The sequence below is a fragment of the Oncorhynchus gorbuscha genome, linkage group LG02 (genome assembly GCF_021184085.1).
Source record: "Oncorhynchus gorbuscha isolate QuinsamMale2020 ecotype Even-year linkage group LG02, OgorEven_v1.0, whole genome shotgun sequence".
Classification (NCBI taxonomy): Eukaryota; Metazoa; Chordata; class Actinopteri; order Salmoniformes; family Salmonidae; genus Oncorhynchus; species Oncorhynchus gorbuscha.
Genome location: NC_060174.1, coordinates 36,518,305 through 36,542,770, shown reverse-complemented (window position 1 = coordinate 36,542,770; position 24,466 = coordinate 36,518,305). Strand labels below are relative to the sequence as shown.

The window sequence follows — 24,466 nt, the reverse complement described above, 5'->3', positions numbered from 1 at the left end:
CTTGATAATGATCTTTTCCCCCCAGTCTGATTTAGTACCTGGTCTTGTCCACGAGTCCTGTGCAGCTTGAAGAGGGAAACAGAAGACACATACGTATTCCTGAGAGTATTATCTTTCAATGATTGGGTCATAATATTTTGTAGCTTAAACGGTTTAAAAGATAGAGCCACATTTGTAGGAAGAAAACAGAAACCGCTCTGTTTATTTCAAACACATCTAGCGGCAACCAGAGGTTACTGACCTAATGTCGGTTCTATCAACCAAGCTCAATTTGATACATTTTATTATCAGTTTCTCTCATGACCCCACATCGGGTCACAACCCCCTAGTTTGGATAATGAAACTGTAAGACTGACATATTTGTCAACATATTAACAACCTGCCATTTGACACAAGTTTCTTTTTAAAGTGTGCATGGCAAGTTATAGTCAAATACTGTATAAAAATGATGTCTACTATTCTTTCTATTCAGTAATTCAAAAATACATTTTGAAATGTGTGTCCTGTCATTTATTCTATTGGATTAAATGGTCGTTCAAATGACTAAATGGTGAGCCTATCATTATCTACTGTAGAGGTGACTAATCAAAAGGTGCACATGGTATTTCAAGGAAAACTTTGATTTTGCATAAACGACTAAATGTGGAGGTGTGTGAAACCCCAATGAATGTGCAATCGAAGCTTCTGAACATAAGATAGGGGACATTAGAAGTGTTATCAGTTTAGAGTTTTTTACTTAGAGTTTTGAAATTATACCACTTCTGAAAAATGTGCCAAAGTGGTTGAAAAAACAGTATATACAACCCAGGTATTTCAGAAATGCATTCTACACTACACTATACACTGAGTATACAAAACATTAAGAACACCTTGCTACTATTGAGTTGCACCCTCTTTTGCCCTCAGAACAGCCTCAATTCGTTTTGGGATAAATTCTAGAAGCAGTCCACAGGGATGCTGGCCCATATTGACTCCAATGATTCCCACAGTTGTGTCAAGTTGGCTGGATGTTCTTCAGCTGATGGACAATCCTTGAAACATATGTTAAACTGTTGAGTGTGAAAAACCCAGCCTTGCCTTGCTCAAGGGCACATCGACATGTTTTTCTACCTGGTTAGCTCGGAGATTAGAAACCAGCAACCTTTCGGTTACTGGTCCAACCGCTAGGCTACCTACCGTCCTTTCAATTGTCAATTGATACATTAATGATGTAAGAATTTAGAACTTCACAGTGTTCAGCAGTTATCAAACTATATGTGAACTATGCACTAAATCATTTTGGTTCAGTATTTATCATTTTTGAGCAGTTTGATTAAGTGATTAGTTAAATGTCTTGTTAACATTTACATTTACATTTAAGTCATTTAGCAGACGCTCTTATCCAGAGCGACTTACAAATAACAAGAAAAAATACATCAAAAGTAATGTGAATATTGCATTTTGAAAAGCAGATTTTAAGAGTGATTTGGTGCAGTGTAAAAGTGATTTTATGAATTTGTTTGTTGTACTATGCTTATAGCTTTGACCACAAGCCATTTTGATGATCTATTTAGATTTTTGTGCTTAGAGTTGTGAAAATGTACTATATACTTGTGAAAATGGCACCAAAGTGATTGAAAAAAAACTGTAATATATACAAAATTGTCTAATTATCTATTTATATAATGTGTAAATCATTTTGAATTGTTTCTGACTATCAAAATAAATATATAAATAAATATATATGTATATTGTCACATACAACAACTAGGAGCAAATTAGATACTGACAGAACTGGCGAAGCCTCCAATGACATGACGTGTCGGTCACAAAGACCTTTCTCAAGGCCATGACCGAAATGTTGGATGTTCGCAAATGTTACACAACTGTTTTGAATAGTGTGCTACTAAAGGAACATTAGCCAGGGCATTTGATTGGCTAAAACCTTGACCCCTTAGAAAAGGAACGGTCAGATAAAGAGGGGGCGGATTTCCAATAAGTAAACAACGCTCCATCTGTTATAAAGGTGGCCGCAATTCCTTCATCCTCATCACAGCATCCAGTGAACATTGCGGATTAGTTCTTGTAGCGAAGCCATTGCGATGAAGTGGAGTGCAGTTTGTCTAGTGGCAGTGGCCACGCTTGGCTGGCTGTGTGATGCTCAGGTTTACTTGGAAAAACCAGGGTGGCCACCCAACCAGACACCGTCATGGCCTGCCCAACCCCCTCAGAAGCCTATTCAACCCCCTCAAAGACCTGCCCAGCCCCCTCAGTGGCCTGCCCAGCCCCCTCAGTGGCCTGCCCAGCCCCCCTCAGAGGCCTGCCCAGCCCCCTCAGAGGCCTGCCCAACCCCAGCAGTGGCCTGCCCAACCACCTCAGAGGCCTGCCCAGCCCCCTCAGTGGCCTGCCCAACCCCCTCAGAGGCCTGCCCAACCCCCTCAAAGACCTGCGCAACCCCCTCAGAGGCCTGCCCAACCCCCTCAGAGGCCTGCCCAACCCCCTCAGTGGCCTGTCCAACCCGGTACGCCGCTTCAGAGGCCTAAATTCCCCTCTGACCCAGGCTCAAAGCAGAGCTGTGATGTTGATGGCCAACACAAGGTGCAGTGTGGACTTCCTGACATCACTGCCGCCCATTGTGATGCCATTAACTGCTGTTTTGATGGACGGATGTGCTTCTACGGAAAATCAGGTATGTTTTTGAACATGCTCATTTTACTCTAGAACTCTATGTTGTAAACAGTACGGTTTTACTTTATGTACTGCCCCCTCAGAGAAACTTGTTTATCGCACTTCATCAGAAAACAAATCATTATATTCTGAACTCTCACTGATTCCACTTCCACTTATATATGGACAATTTTTATCCAAAGCAGTTTAATATCAACATGTTCCAACATGCTCCAATTTACTCAAGGACACTAAGTTCATGTTTTTGTTATGCTCTTTGTCACCAGTGACTGTTCAGTGTACCAAGGATGGCCAGTTTGTGGTGGTGGTGGCCAGGGATGCCACTCTGCCCAGCCTGGAACTGGACTCCATCAGCCTGCTGGGGACAAACGGACCCCACTGCCATGCTATTGGCACAACTTCTGTCTTTGCCATCTACCAGTTTAAAGTCACTGAATGTGGAACTGTCATTACGGTACGTATATCACCTGTGCCTGGCTTCCGTCTCAGTACAGGGAAGTAGCTCCTATCTCCTTCAAATAATTGGATCACATCTTCTGTATTGGTTGCAACAATGATCATATCATGATCATATCACTGATTGTTTATTCAGGTTTAAAGATGCTGCCACATTGTGACAAAAGCTCGTTGTCAAAGCTATAGTGATTTTGCCTCTTAAAGATGACCTGTATAACATAGTTGTCTTTATTGCAGGAGGATACTGATACTATTATCTATGAGAATAGGATGTCCTCTTCATATCAAGTGGGGGTTGGCCCCTTTGGCTCCATCACCAGGGACAGCCAATTTGAGTAGGTGATATTAAAAAAAAGATTATAATAACAACACAAAAACAACAACATCCTAAGGAACCATCACTTTACATTTTTGTGTACTATATATGGGGCCAGGGGCCTCATTTATCAACCATGTATACATACAATTCTGGGGTACGTGGAGAGTCTAGGATTAGCTTGAGCAACAAATTATTGGGATTATTCAACTGTTGAAAGCAGTACATACTCATATTTTCATTGATAAATTAGAGCCATACTATATTTTTGCACTCGTGAAAATACGAATTGTTGTTGAATATTTGGCTTATCCTGCTTTGGTATAGGCTCTGAATTTAAATAGGCTATGATGTTGCATTCCTATCAATACTGTAGCCTACCCAATTTAAATAAGCTACCGGTCTTTACTTCCGAGCATGTTTGGCTATTAAATGAGCAATGGATAAATGGTAGGCTATTATTTGTTGTGTAGTGGGAATAAACCAGTCATGAGAAAAGGAGAGACATAATTTAGGCCTATATAATCAAAGTTTTTTTTAAATACATTGGGCAACATACATTACCAATGGAAAATGTATAAAGGTTATGATTAACCCTGTCCTTATTAGCCTACCATTATTATAATTCCTGTACACATTTATTTCCTTCAAAATAACAATATTTGCTTGCAATACAATTGATCAACCGCTCTAAGTTCTATGTACGCACAGTCAGAGATTTGCATGGAGATAGCCACACTTTCCTGTCAACAAGGATAAATGCCAACCTTTATGGGAAACTGGCGAACACAAGGTTTAGAGTCTCTTTTGTGTGCATTCAACTTTGATAAGTGAGGCCCCTGGTTGGAACTTTTAACAAGACACTGGAGTTAACGCAATTTTTATTGTTAAATAAGCAATGGGATCTTTAGTCATCACCTTATATGTCCTGCTTTAAAGTCTCTCAGACACCTTCAAGATGTCTGACCACACGCCATTTCTTCCCAGTCTAACATTCCAGTGCAGATATAAGGGCAGTACCATTGTGGCTGTGGTTATTGATGTGAAGCCAGTTCCTCCTCCAAATCCTGATATAGCTCCTGGACCCCTCACAGTTGAGCTCAGACTCGGCAGCGGATCATGCCTTACCAAGGGATGTAATGAAGGTATGTGGCACTATATTAATTGATTGGTTGGATTAATAAATGGGTGAATGAATTAATCTTTCCTCTTTTGAAACAGATGAAGTGGCCTACAGCTCTTACTACACAGAGATAGACTACCCTATCACCAAGGTCCTCAGGGATCCTGTGTACACTGAGGTTCGCATCCTGGCGAGGACAGATCCCAACATTGTGCTGACCCTGGGTCGCTGCTGGGCTACCACAACCTCAAACCCTCTCAGCCTGCCCCAGTGGGACCTTCTCATTGATGGGTAAATATCTGAATAGGTAGTAGTAGAAGTAGTAAACATTTTAGTAACTGTTTCGTCCAATTACTGTTCTAACGGGGGTAACGGCAAATTGAGAGTCGTAACATGGCATGCGGCATGCCAACCCTGACACAGACAGACACTTGACCATGACTCTGTCTGTCTGTCTGTCTGTCTACGTCTCTCTTTCTCTGTTCATATCATTAGATGTCCTTACCAGGATGACCGTTACCTGACCACTCCCATCCCTGTGGGACCCTCTTCGGGTCTGCCCTACCCAACCCACTACAGGCGCTTCGTCCTTAAGATGTTCACCTTTGTGGATCCAATGTCTATGACCCCCCTGAGGGAGACGGTATGACCATAGAGATAGATTTATGTGACATATTTACAGATATTGTTCTATTTAATTCTGAGGGTATGACTGTGTTCTAATTCTACTGGAACCATAGAGTTCAAATTAATCATAATAATAATAAGAGGTTTGAAACAACTACATTGATGTTGTTGATTATCATGCTAACACTGTTTATTAAATTCATGCATGAAATAGAAGTGCTGTACTTTATGCTTGCATTAGATTTTTGAAAACACTTTTCACTGTCCTACTACAATGAGTATTTGTGATATTATTGCCACTAATTACTGGTAATTAATGATTTAACAAAATTGTGTCGGCTTGCTTGGTCACAATTGGTACTTTCTGGTAGGCCTATTTCTTACAATTACATAAGTAATATAAAAGCATATAGTTTAAATAAATATTAAACTACTCTAATTTATTCTTGGGTAGTAATTATCTGGCTAGATACTTATTGCATTTTTAAAAAACAATCTGTACTGTCTCTTGCAGGTGTTCATCCATTGTAATACAGTTGTGTGCCTGCCATCCCATGGAGACAGCTGTGAACCAAGATGCTACAGAAAGAGTGAGTTACTTTTCTCTGATAGGCTGCATTGCATTCCAGCAAATAGTTTCAATCCCTTCCACGCTTCCCTATAGTTTGAGTCTCGTCCCTCTCTCTGCAACTGACCACATATTTTTTTTTTTTTCAGGGAGAGACATTCCTGCTGCAGTTCAGAAGACCACCAGAATCAAGTCTAATTTGGTTTCCAGTGGCGAACTGATCCTGACTGACCCAAGGGAGCTCACCAACTAGAAAATCTTTTGACTTAACTGTTATGATGACTTCACAGTGAGGCATGTGCAAATAAATCTGACTTTCCTCGAACTTGTTGTTCATACATTTTTTGGTTATAGTTCCATTCATTCCATTTGGTCATTACAGTGAGCCTTCCTCCACTTTAAAGTGATACAAGCCTCCACTGGTGTGTGTGTGTGTGTGTGTGTGTGTGTGTGTGTGTGTGTGTGTGTGTGTGTGTGTGTGTGTGTGTGTGTGTGTGTGTGTGTGTGTGTGTGTGTGTGTGTGTGTGTGTGTGTGTGTGTGTGTGTGTGTGTGTGTGTGTGTGTGTGTGTGTGTGTGTGTGTGTGTGTGTGTGTATGCGAGCGTGCGTGCATAACGGAGGTGAAGCGCATAGTTTGAGCCCTAGTCCGTCACATTGGTGTCAGAAGTGACAGGCTTGGCCCAAGTGATGAGTAACCTTGTCTTGGAGGTTAATTGTATTATCCCCATCCTTGAGCTAGTGTATAGGCTTTAGATCAGTGGGCTAACACATTATTTTTACTTTTGACTTTTGAGGATATATTCAAGATATTGTTTTTAAATCAGAAAGAAATTACACAGCCCAAGCTTTTATTTCAAAATATTTATGGCGTTGTACTTTTAAATTTGAAAGCCTATTTCAAAATAGTCAATCTGGCTATGAACTTTCCTCTTGAAGAACTAGTTCAGGATTTTACAACTTATTGTTAGATGGTTCCACATCCTTAAAGTAGTTTATGTGCCAGGAGAAATTTGAATCCATTGTTCGGTTTTCTTTAAACAGCCACTGCAAAACATCAGCTAACATTAGCCACCACAAGCTAACAATTATTTTACAACGGGTGAATCTAATCATGATTGGTTAATACCGCATTCAAGCCGGTGTCTATTCCACAAGTTACCACTGGCTAAATCTGTGACGTTAAAATGCCTATTTACTGTCTCATCAGTCTAGCCAGGAAATGTATAAACTTATTCTCCACCATAAAAAACATCTAGAAATTCTCACATTTCTTTTAGACTAACATTTAGTTTTCACAGCGGAGATTTGTATAAACCTTGCTGTTGTTCTCCCCAACATTTGCAACATTGTTTCAATATTATAATTATATCTCCAGCTGTCCCATGGTAATGAATGTATCAGGAGTCTGGACGAGACAGACGAGCAGGCAGTGTTTCTCAGCCAGTCGGAATCATGAATCAGCTGGCATAATTTTTATGGATACATACAAAGAAATGTCCATTTTTTTTTAAAGAAGCAAAGTGCTAGTTTGTAGTCTTTCCATCTTCAGTTTGAAGTGATTGTGTTAGCTGTGTTGTTGGCTAGCTCCTCTGAACAACTGTGTCCTGATAAGTGAGCACATTTTCTATGCCAGGCGAAATCACGTCTCAATAGCTCATTGTTATGGATGTATGCAAATAAATGTCACTCGAAAACATCTTAAACTAATGCAAATGCAGCAACTTTCCTGTTATGCTGGCTGATGTGAATGTAAGTTTGCCATAGTTGGCTAGCTAGCAAGCAAGGGATACGAACGTTGCCAGCCAGTATTGCAATGGAACATTTAGAACGAACGACTGTGTCGTGTCCATAGATACAGAACAAAAAGACTGAACGACCAGGTTGCGTCTCTGACCAGCCGGCTTGGATAACAATCCTAGATTTGTGTCGGGACTATATCTTGTGGAATGATGAAACAGTACGAATTCATTCATCAAAATAAAAATTATGAAAGTATGTCAAACATTATTTTAATGTTGGTAACTGTTACTGTAATTTAATTATACCAATGTGCTTTCATCAATTGAAAGCCCTTAATCTATTTTATGAGAATTTGTAAGATTTCTTGTTTGCATAAAATAGACGCAGACCAGTCTTTAAATAATAGGTAATAGAATTTATTCTCGGAGCGCGCTCCCACTTAATCACGTGCAGCAGTTTATATACAGATCATGACATCATTTCATTGCTTTATCAGAATCCCCTCCTCTCGACCGGGACAAAGTAAAGTGAAAAGTTCATTCTGACTTACTAACACACTCCCAGATAACTTTTGACCCCTCAACATTATCGATCACCACTGAACTGACAGTTTTAATTAACAGAAAACCTAGGAATGCACTCACTGCCTTATCTAAAAACCCCAGCGCTAAGTTTCTGTAGGGTCAACCATAGGCTAACGACCTTATGTGTTTACACAGACCCCAACCCATTTGTTTCTGCCTAGTTGGAATGGAGTTCATTAACTTTTTATTACTCCTTATCCGTGTCACACAATCCCTTCTTATGAACTCATATTGTTAACCAGATATAATAAAACAGAGTATAAGTTTACTTTGTTACAGTTCCATTTAAAATTATTTGTTCAGTCATATTAATCATAATTTCCTAACAGTAACCTGTTGTATAAAAGTGATAATGCCCTCGAAGCTGGTGTTTGGGGGATATATTGGCACAACACGGTGTCCTCCAAACAGCGGCTTCTCGGGCATTATCACTTAAATGGAAGTGATAGGTGCATGTGAGCATGTTTAAAGCCCCCATGCAGTCTTTTTAATTATACTGTTAAATCATCACTTTGTCTAATAAATCACTGTGTTTGTTTTTTCATATTTTTCATATAACTCCCAAATATATGTTTTACTATTTTCCCTGGGCCTTCTTGGGCCACTGAAATGCTCAGTCTGACTGTATGGGCATGGGGATACACATTTTAATATATTTACATACAGCCCTGATTGGCTGATATAATTATCTAGAGCCCACTCCTTACCCTTAAAAAAAGAAAAACAAAAGGCACGTGGTACTCAATCTGTCAGTTAGAGTTGGAGTTGGAATCTGAAAGCCACAAACTTCCACAGGTGTGTTGGCTTTTTTGTTTTGTCATCAAACCAAAGGCATACATCACACATCTTAATTTGCTATATCATTGTTGTACTGTTTTCAATAGGTCACCAGAAGACGCAATAGGTCAGCAGAAGATGTAGGACCAGAACAGCCTGTTTGCATTATGGACCATCCTGCAGAATGCCATGATTATCTACAGCACAGGTGTTAAACTCATTCCACGGAGGGCCAAATATCTACGGGTTTTCACTCCTCCCTCAAACTTTTTATTTCACCTTTATTTAACCAGGTAGGCAAGTTGAGAACAAGTTCTCATTTACAATTGTGACCTGGCCAAGATAAAGCAAAGCAGTTTGACACATACAACGACACAGAGTTACACATAGAGTAAAACAAACATACAGTCAATAATACAGTATAAACAAGTCTATATACAATGTGAGCGAATGAGGTGAGATAAGGGAGGTAAAGGCAAAAAAAAAAAGATTGATTACTTAAACTTCTTTGGGATAGGGGGCAGCAGAATACACAGTGTCTATGGAGTCAAATTGCACTTCCTACGGCTTCCACTAGATGTCAACCGTCTTTAGAAACTTGTTTGAGGCTTCTACTATAAAGGAGGGGGGAATGAGGGCTCTTTGAGTCAGTGGTGTGGCAGAGTGTTACAGGCTCGTGACTCGCGGTCACGAGATAGTTAGCTCTCGTTCCATGGCTTTTCTACAGACAATGGAATTCTCCGGTTGGAACATTATTGAACATTTAATATAAAACATCCTAAAGATGGATTCTATATCAGTATATATATGTTTCTAGGATCAGTAATCTAACTTTTTGGAATTTTCATCCGACCTTTCCGCTGGAAGTTGTAAGCTCGTTTCGATTTGTTTACCAAACGCCCTAACTAAAGCAGGTATATGGACAAAAATTCGTAACTTTACCGAACAAATCAAACATTTTTTGTGGAACTGGGTGTGCATTCTGATGAAGATCATCAAAGGTAAGTGAAAATGTATCATGCTATTTCTGACTAATGTTGACTGCGCAACATGGCGGATATTTCTTTTGGTTGGTTTGGGCTCTGAGCTCCGTCCTCAGATTATTGCATGGTAACCATGATATGTTAAAAAAAAATGGGTCCCGACCCCGCCCTGTGCAACTGGGTACTGGACTTCCTGACGGGCCGCCCCCAGGTGGTGAGGGTAGGCAACAACATCTCCTCCCCGCTGATCCTCAACACGGGGGCCCCACAAGGGTGCGTTCTGAGCCCTCTCCTGTACTCCCTGTTCACCCACGACTGCGTGGCCACGCACGCCTCCAACTCAATCATCAAGTTTGCGGACGACACAACAGTGGTAGGCTTGATTACCAACAACGACGAGACGGCCTACAGGGAGGAGGTGAGGGCCCTCGGAGTGTGGTGTCAGGAAAATAACCTCACACTCAACGTCAACAAAACTAAGGAGATGATTGTGGACTTCAGGAAACAGCAGAGGGAACACCCCCCTATCCACATCGATGGAACAGTAGTGGAGAGGGTAGCTAGTTTTAAGTTCCTCGGCATACACATCACAGACAAACTGAATTGGTCCACTCACACTGACAGCGTCGTGAAGAAGGCGCAGCAGCGCCTATTCAACCTCAGGAGGCTGAAGAAATTCGGCTTGTCACCAAAAGCACTCACAAACTTCTACAGATGCACAATCGAGAGCATCCTGGCGGGCTGTATCACCGCCTGGTACGGCAACTGCTCCGCCCTCAACCGTAAGGCTCTCCAGAGGGTAGTGAGGACTGCACAACGCATCACCGGGGGCAAACTACCTGCCCTCCAGGACACCTACACCACCCGTTGTTACAGGAAGGCCATAAAGATCATCAAGGACATCAACCACCCGAACCACTGCCTGTTCACCCCGCTATCATCCAGAAGGCGAGGTCAGTACAGGTGCATCAAAGCTGGGACCGAGAGACTGAAAAACAGCTTCTATCTCAAGGCCATCAGACTGTTAAACAGCCACCACTAACACTGAGTGGCTGCTGCCAACACACTGTCATTGACACTGACCCAACTCCAGCCATTTTAATAATGGGAATTGATGGGAAATGATGTAAATATATCACTAGCCACTTTAAACAATGCTACCTTATATAATGTTACTTACCCTACATTATTCATCTCATATGCATATGTATATACTGTACTCTACATCATCGACTGCATCCTTATGTAACACATGTATCACTAGCCACTTTAACTATGCCACTTTGTTTACTTTGTCTACACACTCATCTCATATGTATATACTGTACTCGATACCATCTACTGTATGCTGCTCTGTACCATCACTCATTCATATATCCTTATGTACATGTTCCTTATCCCCTTACACTGTGTATAAGACAGTAGTTTTGGAATTGTTAGTTAGATTACTTGTTGGTTATCACTGCATTGTCGGAACTAGAAGCACAAGCATTTCGCTACACTCGCATTAACATCTGCTAACCATGTGTATGTGACAAATAAAATTTGATTTGATTTGATTTGAAAGATCTGACACAGCGGTTGCATTAAGGAGAAGTGTATCTAAAGTTCCATGCATAACACTTGTATTTTCATTAACATTTATAATGAGTATTTCTGTAAATTGATGTGGCTCTCTGCAAAATCACTGCATGTTTTGGAAGCAAAACATTACTGAACATAACACGCCAATGTAAAATTAGATTTTTGGATATAAATATGCACTTTATCGAACAAAACATACATGTATTGTGTAACAGGAAGTCCCATGAGTGTCATCTGATGACGATCGTCAAAGGTTAGTGATTAATTTTATCTCTATTTGTGCTTTTTGTGACTCTTCTCTTTGGCTGGAAAAATGGCTGGGTTTTTCTGTGAGTTGGTGGTGACATAATCGTTTGTGGAGCTTTCACTGTAAAGCATTTTTTAAATCAGACACCAAGGCTGGATTAACGTGAATTTTCTCTTTAAAATGGTGCCTAATACTTGTATGTTTGAGAAATTTGATTTATGAGATTTCTGTTGATTTTTATTTGGCGCGCTGCAATTTCATTGGCTGTTGGCGAAGAGAGGAGTCACCGTTCCTAGACAGGTTAAGGTCACTAATTAGTAAGGAACTCCCCTGGTTGTCTTGAGCTTAATTGAAAGGAAAAATCTAAAACCTGCAGATACTAGGCCCTCCATGTATACAGGGCATACGATAGGCCTCTGCATATCAAAAGCCAAACACAGTAAATCAGGATTTCCAAACTCAACTGGGTACAGTAATGGATAAGGTCCTCTGCGTTCTTCACCACCTCGACAACACCCGAGAGGAGGATCCTCTACCACGAGTCGTCCCAGCGAGCCTGTCCCTCAGCCCATCCAGCAGTCCGCTCAGGTCAGCGATGCCCTATTGTCCCTACCAGACAAATATGACAGGACTCCATCGACATGCGGTGGCTTCCTACTCCCAGTGATCTCTCTATTTCGCTCATCAAAGAGGAGCCCCCACCACCGAGATGTCCAAGGTTGCAACAGTTATTTCCCTGCTGACCGGATGGGCTTTGGAGTGAGCTACAGATATCTGGAAGAGAGGAGAGGAGGAGCTGGGTTCCTATGAGAGGTTCATGGCTCTGTTCAGGTGTTCGCGTGTTGGGACAACAACCTTTCCTTGGACGCTTTCATAGCACTGGCCATCCGTCTGGATAACCTTCTTTGAGAGTGCTAGCACCCTCATCGTCTCTCGCCTTCCTCCTTTGGCCATCCTGAAACAGAGCCTGAACCAATGGAGGTAGGGGTCATACACCTCGCTGCGGCAGAGCGGCAATGCCGGAAACAACTAGGGCTCTGTTCCTATTGTGTTCAGGAGCTCCAGCGGTGTAGGGTGCGTTCCAACCAGGAGTCCACGAGGGCAGAGGGGCGGCCCCGTGATCAACCGTCTCCCGGGGTAGGCATGAGTATTACGTCATCACTTTCCACTAAAACCATTTCTGGTTTCCATTTCACTGGCTGGCTATCCCTCATGTGTTGTCTCTACAACTCTAGTGGATTCCAGGGTCGGTGGGAATTTCATCGACCAGGCCTCGCCTCCTCCCTAAACATCACCTCATACCTGCTCTCCTCTCCTTTTCCAGTCCAAGCACTGGATAGTCAACCATTGGGATCCAGCACCATAACCCACATCACAGCACCACTCACCCTCACATTGGAACCCATGCATCAAGAAAGCCTTCCTCATCATGAATGCACCAGTACACCAAATCATCCTCGGCCTCCCCTGGCTCGAACGTCATGACCCCACCATCTCATAGTCGAGGATGAGAATCACCGACTGGGCACCCGAATGCCAGAGGACATGCTTTCCCTTCCCCTGTGGTTCCACATCGTTTGAGAGTCTTGTGGTGCCCTCCAGCCCAACATCTCGGAGATATACCAGGATCTCGGGGAGGTTTTCTCCAAGACCCACTTCACCTGTCTCCCTCTTCATCGCCCTTGGAACTTTGCCATGGACCAGCTTTCAGGCTCTGAGCCTCTGCATCTACACTCTTTCTGGGGCTGAAACCAAGGTTACGGAGGAGTACATCCAGGAGGCTCTCCAACAGGGTTTCATCCGCACATCCACCTCCCCTACATCGGCAGTCTTCTTCTTCATAGCCTAGAAGGACAGAGGTCTACTCCCATGCATCGAATCCAGAGGCCTCAATTTCATCATCACCAACTGCCGCTACCCTCTCCCGTTGGTGCTGGCCACGATCAAACAGCTCTGCGGGGCCTGGTCTTTTACCCAATTAGAGCTGCGGAGTGCCTACAATCTCATCTGATTGCTGAAACACCCAGACATATGCTGCCCTTTGTGGTGGAGGTGAACACTTCAGAAGTGGGCGTGGAGGCCTTCTTGTCCCAACATCAAGGTAACCCACAGCAATTGTATCCATGTGGATACTACTCAAAAAACGGCAGAGAGGAACTATGACTTTGGCGACCGGGAGCTCTTGGCAGTGAAGTTGGTATTAACAGAGTGGAGACACTGGCTGGAGGCGGCCAAGGACCCATTTCTTATCCTCACCGACTATCGGAACCTGGAGTACATACGGACAGCAAGGTGGCTGAACCCTAACCAAGCAAGGTGGGCACTTTTCAACACTAGATTCAATTTAACCTTCATGGAGAAGCTGGGGGTCACAGTCAGCCTCAATTCTGGTAACCAGCCTCAGTCCAACAGGCAGCTGGAGAGTATGAACCAGGAGCTGGGGAGGTTCCTTAGGAATAACTGCCAGAACCGACAGGGGGAGTGGGCCCGGTTCCTTCCCTGGGCGGAGTACACCCAGAATTGTGTCACTGTGTCACTCCTCCACTGGGTTGAACCCCTTCCAGTGTATCCTGGGATATCAGCCAGCCCTGGCTCCGTGAACCCCAAACCAGACCGAAGCTCCTGCGGTGGACGAGTGGTTCAGGTGTGCAGAGGAGGTTAAGTAACAATGCCCACGTGAGCCTCCAAATCTCACCCTCTTTTCATGTTTCCCTCTTCAGGCCGGTGGTTCCTGGTCCTCTGGCTGGTGCTGTTCCCCGTTACAACCCTCCACCTCCCCTGGACATTGATGGGAGCCCCGCCTATGCCGTCAGGTCCGTCATGCACTCCCAACATTGTGGGGGTTGGGTCCAGGACCTGGTGGGCTGGGAGGGGTACAGTCCAGAGGAGCGCTGTTGGGTCCTGGTGGAAGACATTCTGGATCCTGACATCGTCCGGGATTTCCACCTCCACGGTCCGGACCGGCCCGCTCCTCGCCATCTGGGCCTTCCCCTTGGCTAGCGTCGTCCTACGGCTGGAGCAGCACATCAGGATGCGGGGGGTACTGTCACGCCTATTACTGCTCTGGTACTCGATGTCGCCGTTCTACTAACCACCGGTCCAGGCAACCCAGATTAAGCACACCTGGCAACCATAATTGCGCACACCTGAGCTTCATCACCCTGTTTACTCTCCCTTTATTTATCCCTCCTTAGCCTCCCTCTTCAGGCAGTATTGGCTTTGTTTATGTTCAGTATGTTACTCCTATTTTGTTTATCTTCATGTTTCTTGTTAGTAAACTAACCTTCTGCACCTGCTTCCTGACTCCCTGCCTATACATTACACCACCGAGCTAGGTAAATGTGGTTTTAGTTTCAATGCACCATATTGCTGGAACAACATTTTAAAAATACATTTAATCTTGATGTTCTAGTGCTGTTCGAGCAACTTAAAGTATTGATTTAGTGATTTATTTGTGGAGGAAAGTAACTGTTTTCTGGGTGATTTGGGATGTTTTATTTGTTCTCAGAATGTTTTTTAAAAATCATTTTCTCGTTTAACCTTTGTTTAACTAGGCAAGTCAGTAAAGAACAAATTATTATTTACAATGTCGGGCCTACATCAGCCAAACCCGGACGACGTTTGTGTGCCACCCTAGGGGACTCGATTGTCATACAGCCTGTATTTTAATGTGTGCATACAGTGCATTCGGAAAGTATTCAGGCCTCTTGACTTTTTCCACATGTTGTTACGTTACAGCCTTATTCTAAAATGGATTAAATTAAACATTTTCCTTATCAATCTACACGCATTACCCCATAATGACAAAATGAAAATAGGTTTTTAGACATAGACTGTTTTTTATACATTTGCAAAAAATGTAAATGTAAATAAGGCCTTTTGCTTATGAGACTCGAAATTGAGTTCAGGAGCATCCTGTTTCCATCTATCATCCTTGAGCTGTTTCTACAACTTGGAATCTACCTATGGTAAATTCAATTGGTTGGACATGATTTGGAAAGGCACACATCTGTCTATATAAAGGTCCCACAGTTGACAGTGCATGTCAGAGCAAAAACCAAGCCATGAGGTTGAAGGAATTGTCCGTAGAGCTCAGAGACAAGATTGTGTCGAGGCACAGATCTGGGGAAGTTAACAAAGCATTTCTGCAGCATTGAAGATCCCCAAGAACACAGTGGCCTCCATCATTCTTAAATGGACAAAATTTGCTTCCTAGAGCTGGCTGCCAAGTCAAACTGAGCAATTGGTGGAGAAGGGCCTTGGTCAGGGAGGTGACCACGAACCTGATGGTCACTCTGACAGAGTTCCAGAGTTCCTCTGTGGAGATGGGAGAACCTTCCAGATGGACAACCATCTCTGCAGCACTCCACCAATCAGGCCTTTATTTTAGAGTGGTAAGACGGAAGCCACTCCTCAGTAAAAGGCACATGACAACCCACTTGGAATTTGCCACCTAAATGACTATCATACCATGAAAAACAAGATTGTCTGGTCTGATGAAACTAAGATTTAACTCCCGAATTCCAAGCGTCACGTCTGGAGGAAACCTGGCACCAACCCTATGGTGAAGCGTGGTGGCAGTATCATCCTAGGGGGGATGTTTTTCAGTGGCAAGGACTGGAAGACTAGTCAGGATCGAGAGAAAGATGAACGGAGCAAAGTACAGAAAGATCCTTGATGAAATCCTGCTCCATAGCACTCAGGACCTCATACTGGGACGAAGGTTCACCTCCCAACAGGAGAATGACCCAGACGATGCAGGAGTGTCTTCAGGACAAGTCTCTGAATGTCCTTGAGTGGCACAGCCAGAGCCTAGACCATAACACGACCGAACATCTCTGGAGAGACCTGAAAATATCAGTGCAATGATGCTCCCCATCCAACCTGACAGTGCCTGAGAGGATCTGCAGAGAAGAATCTGAGAAACTTGCCAAATACAGGTGTGCTAAGCTTGAAGCATCATACCCAAGACGACTTGAGGCTGTAATTACTGCCAAAGGGGCTTCAACAAATTACTGAGTAAAGGGTCTGAATACTTATGTACATTTTTTATACATTTGCAAAACATTCTAAAAACCTGTTTTTGCTTTCTCATTATGTGGTATTATGTGTAGATTTACGAGGGAGAAAAACAATTTAATACATTTTATAATAATGCTGTAACGTAACAAAATATAAAAAAATCCTGGGGTCTGAATACTTTCAGAATGCACTGTATGTATATGTGTATTTTATTGGTTTGTTTACTGTGTATTTTAAATTGTATTATACAGGGCGCATTTGGAAAATATACCTAGGTCTCAATATGTCTTCCATGTCAAAATCAAGGTTATATAAAAAGTTGCCACACAACCAAACCACATCATATTCTCCTTTCTATCTTTCCTGTAACAAAGCCAATCATTTCTAGAGCAGTCACCAAGTAAATTGAAGTTTCCCTCTTTCTGTTCTGAAAATCGACCAAATGTTAGCTTAGGCTTCACCAGCGTCGACTTGGGAGGGTTGGGGGAACCAGTTCAGCTGCTTCTCAAACCAGTCAATATTCACCTGTCTGTCCTATCTGTGTGTGTCTCAAAATTGTCATCCTCTTTTTCACCAAGTAGCTCTTCATCAAAAGTATCTTCCTCCAAGAAGTCCATGACCTCATGGTCCTCCTCATCCTGCAGGCCTTCCTCAGCAATGACCCTTTAGCACATAAGAAAGGGGATCATGAATGGAAGGGAATTGTGTAGCTACAAGTTATCAACCTGTTTGCAAAGTTACATTTTATAATCCTAACATTTGAAAAAACATGTAACATCTGTTTTATCACAGCATGCATCATTAATGACTTACAATGACAGAACACACTATGACCAACACATGATAAACAAAATAAGGGGAAAAAACACATTAAGACAAAGGCACATGCACCAACCATAGTATCCCTAATAGTCTGATTCAAGTGTTGTTTTTCATCCTACTCTGGGGAAAACAGGCAACAACATTTTCCAATAGAAAGACCCCAAAACAGTTAATCAATTACACCCATTAAAAAGCTTCATGGCTGTGGGTAAAAATGACCGTCCAAACCTCTCTGTGGAACATCTGGGCAGGATGAACCTGCTACTAAAGCTGCTCCTGTGTTGCATTAGAGTGCTGTGGAGTGGGCGTGTGTCAATGTACATAACCATATGTGTTTTTAGTTGCAGCCTTTTTATGAACATGTCCTGCATTGATTCCAGGCTGCAGCCAATTGTAGCACTGGCTTTGTTAATGATTTTGTCAAGCTTGTTAATTAGCTAAATTCCCTTTCCAGCACACAATGGCATAGGTCATTACACTCGCCACGACACTGCTATAGAACATACGGACCATTTTGTCACATACATTAAAAGATCTAAGCTTCCTTAAAAAGTACAGTGTGGATTGGGGTTTTTTGTAGACACTGAGGATTCTCCTTCCAGTTCAGTTTGTTGTCCACTATTACACATAAGTACTTATAAGAGTCAACAGTGACAATCTCTTAATAGAAATCGGATTAAAAGCATCTTTCTTTTTCCTAGAATTTATCACTAGCTCCTTGATACTTCAGTACATTCAGGTCCAATTAATTGGCCTCACACCATTCCACAAAGTTATATCCCTATGATGAGCATCGTATCCTCTCCTGACACAGCTCACTATAGCAGTCATCAGACTGTGGTCTGTTGGTCAGTTAGTTCACAATCCAATTTATTGTGTGTGGATTTACGTGAATTTTCTTTAGCTTTTGGGCCAGCAGGTGGGGTTGTGTGGTATTGAAAGCACTGGAGAAGTCAAAAGAAAATTGTTCTCACCACACAGCCAGGTTTCTCCAGGTGCTCATATACTCTGTAGAAGAGATCGAGCAGAGCATCTTCAACACTAGTTTTGGGCGGTAGGCAAATTGCAAAGGATACAGATAGGCTGCCACCTCACAATATAGGATGTTTTCCATTTAGTAGGAATATCTGATAGTATTAGGGTTGAAATATATTGTATACTGCAGTATGAAAGTTGATTAGCACATACCTTGAGTACTCTGGCATTAAATACATCAGGCCCTGCTGACTTACTGGGACTGATCCTCTTCAGCTGCTTCACCACTTGTTTCTCAGAGATTCTCATGGGCTCAGTACTTCCCAGATCAGAGTCCAGCACCTCCCTCATCTGCTGTTGCTCTGTTGAGAAATCGTACTTCTTGAATCTGGTAAAAAAAAAAAAAACTGGTTATGGCCTCCCGAGTGGCGCAGTGATCTAAGGCACTGCCTCGCAGTGCTAGCTGTGCCACTAGAGATCCTGACTTGAGTCCAGGCTGGGATGTGTTTCAGAGGACACATGGCTCTCGACATTCTACTCTCCCAAGTCTGTACGGGAGTTGCAGCAATGAGACAAGACTGTAACTACCAATTGGATCCCACGAAATTGGGGAGAAAAAAGGCTCTGTCCCTTCCCTCATCACTTGTAGTTGTGCTGTAGCTGGTTATCTTCTTCATACCATCCCAGACATCCTTCATGTTATATGCTTGCAGCTTGCTTTCTAGCTTCAGTTCGTATTTGTGTTTGCCTTTCCTGATCAGCTCTTTAATTTCCTTCTGTCAACTCATCCCTATTTCCAGGTTCAAAAGCCTTATTTTTCCTGTTCAGTGCCTCATTGATTTCTTTTGTGACCCATGGCTTATTATTTGCATAGCATTTCACTGTTTTGCTTGGCACCACATTGTCAGTACAGAAGTTAACATAGTCTCAAATCAAATCACATTTTATTTGTCACATGCCGAATACAACATGTATTACATTGAAATGCTTACTTACAAACCCTTAACCAACAATGCAGTTAAGAAATAATAAGTGTTCAGTAAAAAATAGATAAGTAAAAAACAAAACAAAAATGATGTACTGGGCCATACGCATTACCCTCTGTAGCGCCTTGTGGTAGGAGACCGAGCAGTTGCCATACCAAGCAGTGATGCAACCAGTCAGGATTCTCTTGATGGTGCAGCTGTAGAACCTTTTGAGGATCTGAGAACCCATGTCAAATCTTTTCACTCTCGTGAGGGGGAATTGGCATTGTTGTGCCCTCTTCATGACTGTATTGGTGTGTTTGAACCATGAGAGTTTTTTGGTGTTGTGGACACCAAGAAACTTGATGCTCTCAACCTGCTCCACTACAGCCCCGTCGATGAGAATGGGAGTGTGCTCCGCCCTCATTTTCCTGTTGTCCATGACCATCTCCTTTGTCTTGATCACATTGAGGGAGAGGTTGTTGTCCTGGCACCACACTGCCAGGCCTCTGACCTCCTACCTCTAGGCTGTCTCATCATTGTCGGTGATCAGGCCATCCTCCGTTGTGTCGTCGGAAAACTTAATGATGGTGTTGGAGTTGTGTTTGGCCACACAGAGAGTACAACAGGGAGTACAGGAGGGGACTAAGCACACACCCCTGAGAGGCCCCCGTATTGAGGATCAGCGTGTCCGATGTGTTGTTGCCTAACCTTACCCCAGTTGCAGATGGAAGTGTTTAGTCCCAGGGTCTTTAGCTTAATTATGAACTCTGAGGGCACTATGGTGTTGAACCCTGAGTTGTAGTCAATGAACAGCATTCTCATATAGGTGTTCCTTTTGTCCAGGTGGACAAGGGCAGTGTGAAGTACAACAGAGAGTGTGTCATCTGTGGATGAGTGGGGCGGTATGCAAAATGGAGTGGGTCTAGGGCTTCTGGGATGATGCAGTTGATGTGAGCCATGCCCAGCCTTTCAAAGTACTTCATGGCTACAGACGTGAGTGCTACGGATCTGTTGTCATTTAGGCAGGTTGCCTTGTTGTTCAGGGCACAGGGACTATGGTGGTCTGCTTGAAACATTTAGGTATTATAGACTCGGCCAGGGACAGATTGACAATGTCAGTGAAGACAATAATTTGTCTGGCCCTGCGGCCTTGTGAATGTTGACCTGTTTACAGGTCTTATTCACATCGGCTAAGCTGAGCGTGATCACACAGTCATCAGGAACAGCTGGTGCTCTCATGCATGCTTCAGTGTTGCTTGGCTCAAAGTAGGGCAGCTAGTGCCTTGTCTTACCGGAGGTAGCTGCTCTGTCTTGCTGATGCACGGAAAACCCAGCCAACTGTATATTATCCATGTCAGCGTTCAGCCACGCCTCGGTTGCTGATGTCCCGTTGGTAGGATAGTCTTGAACGGAGCTCATCCAGTTCATTCACAGTTTATTCACCAATGATTGCATGTTGGCTAGTACACACTCACTCACAAATTCTCACAAGGCACCCGGACCCGCGTCCCCTGAATCATCTTTTCTTCATTCGAATGACAGGGATTTGGGCCTGGTCCGGTATCTGCAGTAAATCCTTTGTGTCCAACTCGTTAAATACAAAATATTTGTCCAGTTCGAGGTGAGTGATCGCTGTTCTGATATCCAGAAGCTTTTTTTGGTCATAAGAGACAGTGGCAGAAACATTATGTACAAAATAAGTTACAAATAACGCAAAATTCTGTTCAGACATTTGAAATACATTCATTAAGCCTAATCTATGGATTTCACATGACTGGCAATACAGATATGCATCTGTTGGTCACAGATACCTTTTAAAAAAAGGTAGGGGAGTGGATCATAAATCCAGTCAGTATCTGGTGTGACCACTATTTGCCTCATGCAGCGTGTCATCTCCTTTGCATACAGATGGTCAGGCTGTTGATTGTGGCCTGTGGAATTCTGTCCCACTCCTCTTCAATGGCTGTGTGAAGTTGCTGTACATTGGCGAGAACTGGAACATACTGTCGTACACATCAATCTAGAGCATCTCAAACATGCGCAGTGGGTGACCATGTATGCAGCTGAGTATGCAGGCCATGGAAGAACTTGGACATTTTCCATGAATTGTGTACAGATCCTTGCAACATGGGGGCGGTGCATTATCATGCTAAAACATGAGGTGAAGGTGGTGGATGAATGGCACGACAATGGGCCTCAGGATCTCGCGATGATATCTCTGTGCATTCAAATTGCCAATCGATAAAATGCAACTGTGTTCGTTGTTCGTATCTTATGCCTACCCATACCATAATCCCACCGCCACCACGGGGCACTCTGTTCACAACATTGACATCAGAAAACTGCTCGCCCACACGGCGCCATCTGCCCGGTACAGTTGAAACAGCAACTCATCCGTGAAGAGCACACTTTTCCAGGGTGCCAGTGGCCATCGAAGTTGAGCATTTGCCCACTGAAGTCGGTTACGACGCCAAACTACAGTCAGATCAAGGACCTGGTGAGGACAACGAGCACGCATGCAGATGAGCTTCCCCAAGATGGTTTCTGACAGTTTGTGCATAAATTCTTTGGTTTCATCAGCTGTCCGGGTGGCTGGTCTCAGTATAGTATTTGTCATTTTCCATGATCGGGAAAAAAATATGTGTTTCAGCTCTCAGGATGCATCTCTAAACAACTCAGCTGCCAGGACGAAATTTGAAGCAACTTAATTGGCTAGTTCATCTACCTATCAATAAATGGTCAGGTTCCCACTGCTACGATTGGAGCTTCGCCTCACATCTCTCTCCATCACTCATTACTTGCTGCTGTTTACTGCTACTATGATAACTAGCTCAATGGCGATAACATTTGCTAGCAAGCTATAAATGTGTGAAATGTCTAACAAGGAGAGCGAGGGTAGGGAAAAAGATGAAACAACGATACACGTTCAGTCTGAATTACTCAAATCTGCCCATAGTTTGAGATGTGAGAATGCGCACACTGTAAGGGATTTCCTCCTCTTCTTCCGTAGAGGAGAGGCGAGGATTGGAGGACCAATATGCAGCATGGTTAAAGTTCTTTAATCAGAGAAACTATACATGAACAGAATACAAAACAAGAACCGTGAAAACACGAAAACAGTCCCGTGTGGCACAAACACTGACACAGTGTAACTGCGTTCTTCGTTTGTAGAATGAGAGTCGGACCGAAATGCAGCGTAGTGGTTACTCATGACTTTAATAGGAAAAGTGACACATGAAATAACGATACAAAATACAAAACAACAAACGGAACGTGAAACCTAATTACAGCCTATCTGGTGAAACTACACAGAGACAGGAACAATCACCCACAAAATACAAAGCGAAACCAGGCTACCTAAATATGGTTCCCAATCAGAGACAACGAGAATCACCTGACTCTGATTGAGAACCGCCTCAGGCAGCCAAGCCTATACAACACCCCTACTCAGCCGCAATCCCAAATACTACAAACCCCAATACAAAAATACAATAACATAAACCCATGTCACACCCTGGCCTGACCAAATAATATAACGAAAACACAAAAATACAATGACCAAGGCGTGACAGAACCCCCCCCCCCTAAGGTGTGGACTCCCGGACGCACCTCAAAACCATAGGGAGGGTCCGGGTGGGCGTCTGTCCATGGTGGTGGTTCCGGCTCGGGACGTGGACCCCACGCCATTAATGTCCTAGTTCCTCCCCTTCACGTCCTGGGATGATCCACCCTCGCCGCCGACCATGGCCTAATAGTCCTCACCCAGAACCCCACTGAACTGAGGAGCAGCTCGGGACTGAGGGGCAGCTCGGGACTGAGGGGCAGCTCGGGACTGAGGGGCAGCTCGGGACTGAGGGGCAGCTCGGGACTGAGGGGCAGCCCCGGGACTGAGGGGCAGCCCGGGACTGAGGGCAGCCCAGTACTGAGAGGAAGCCCAGTACTGAGAGGAAGCCCAGTACTGAGAGGAAGCCCAGTACTGAGAGGAAGCCCAATACTGAGATGAAGCTCAGGCAGGTAGTAGGCTCCGGTAGATCCTGGCTGGCTGGCGGATCTGAAAGATTCTGGTTGACTAGCAGATCTGGAAGAGACTGGTTGACTGGCAGATCTGGAAGAGACTGGTTGACTGGCCGATCTGGAAGAGACTGGTTGACTGGCAGATCTAGCTGCTCTATGCAGACTGACAGCTCCTTGCAGACTGACAGCTCTGGCTGCTTCATACAGACTGACAGCTCTGACTGCTCCATGCAGGCTGACAGCTCTGACTGCTCCATGCAGGCTGGCAGCTCTGACTGCTCCATGCAGGCTGGCAGCACCTTGCAGACTAGCAGCTCCTTGCAGACTGGCAGCTCCTTGCAGACTGGCAGCTCTGGCTGCTTTATGCAGACTGACAGCTCTGGCTGCTTCATACATACTGACAGCTCAGGCTGCTCCGAACAGGCAGGAGGCTCCAGCAGCGCTGTAGAGGAGGAAGGCTCTGATAGCGCTGAACAGGCGGGAGACTCCGACAGCGCAGGAGGGAAGGAAGGCTCTGGCTGTGCTGAACAGGCGGGAGACTCCGACAGCGCAGGAGGGAAGGAAGGCTCTGGCTGTGCTGAACAGGCGAGGCGCACAGAAGGCCTGGTGCGTGGTGCTGGAACTGGTGCTACAGGATCGAGGACACGCACAGGAAGCCTGGTGCGGGGAGCTGCTACCGGAGGACTGGTGTGTGAAGGTGGCACAGGATGGACTGGACCGTGAAGATGTACTGGAGAGCCTGAGAGCAGGACTGGCACAGGACGTGCAAGGCTAGGTAGGTACACAGGAGGCCTGGTGCATGAGGCTGGCACATTTTTCACCAGCCGACTAACACGCACCTCAGGACGAGTATGGAGCACTGACCCAGGTGCCATTAAATCCCCGACACGCTCCGTCGGACGAATCTTGTACCTAAAGCACCAAGCTAGCAACTCCCTCATTACTCTCCACTCCACCTTCCCCATTAACTCCTTCACAGTCTCTGCTTCGCTCA

The 24,466-nt window shown here is 44.1% G+C and overlaps 1 protein-coding gene across 1 annotated transcript; it reads left to right on the top strand.

The window, feature by feature from the left end:
- Window positions 1–2,045: 2,045 nt before the first annotated feature.
- On the top strand, window positions 2,046–6,082 carry LOC123992667 (zona pellucida sperm-binding protein 4-like). Its single transcript, XM_046294023.1, is given in 9 exon segments — window positions 2,046–2,273; window positions 2,275–2,668; window positions 2,934–3,121; window positions 3,361–3,458; window positions 4,427–4,584; window positions 4,661–4,853; window positions 5,058–5,205; window positions 5,704–5,779; window positions 5,907–6,082. Coding segments are annotated over 9 exon segments (1,551 nt in total). The 5' UTR covers window positions 2,046–2,081; the 3' UTR covers window positions 6,011–6,082.
- Window positions 6,083–24,466: the final 18,384 nt, after the last annotated feature.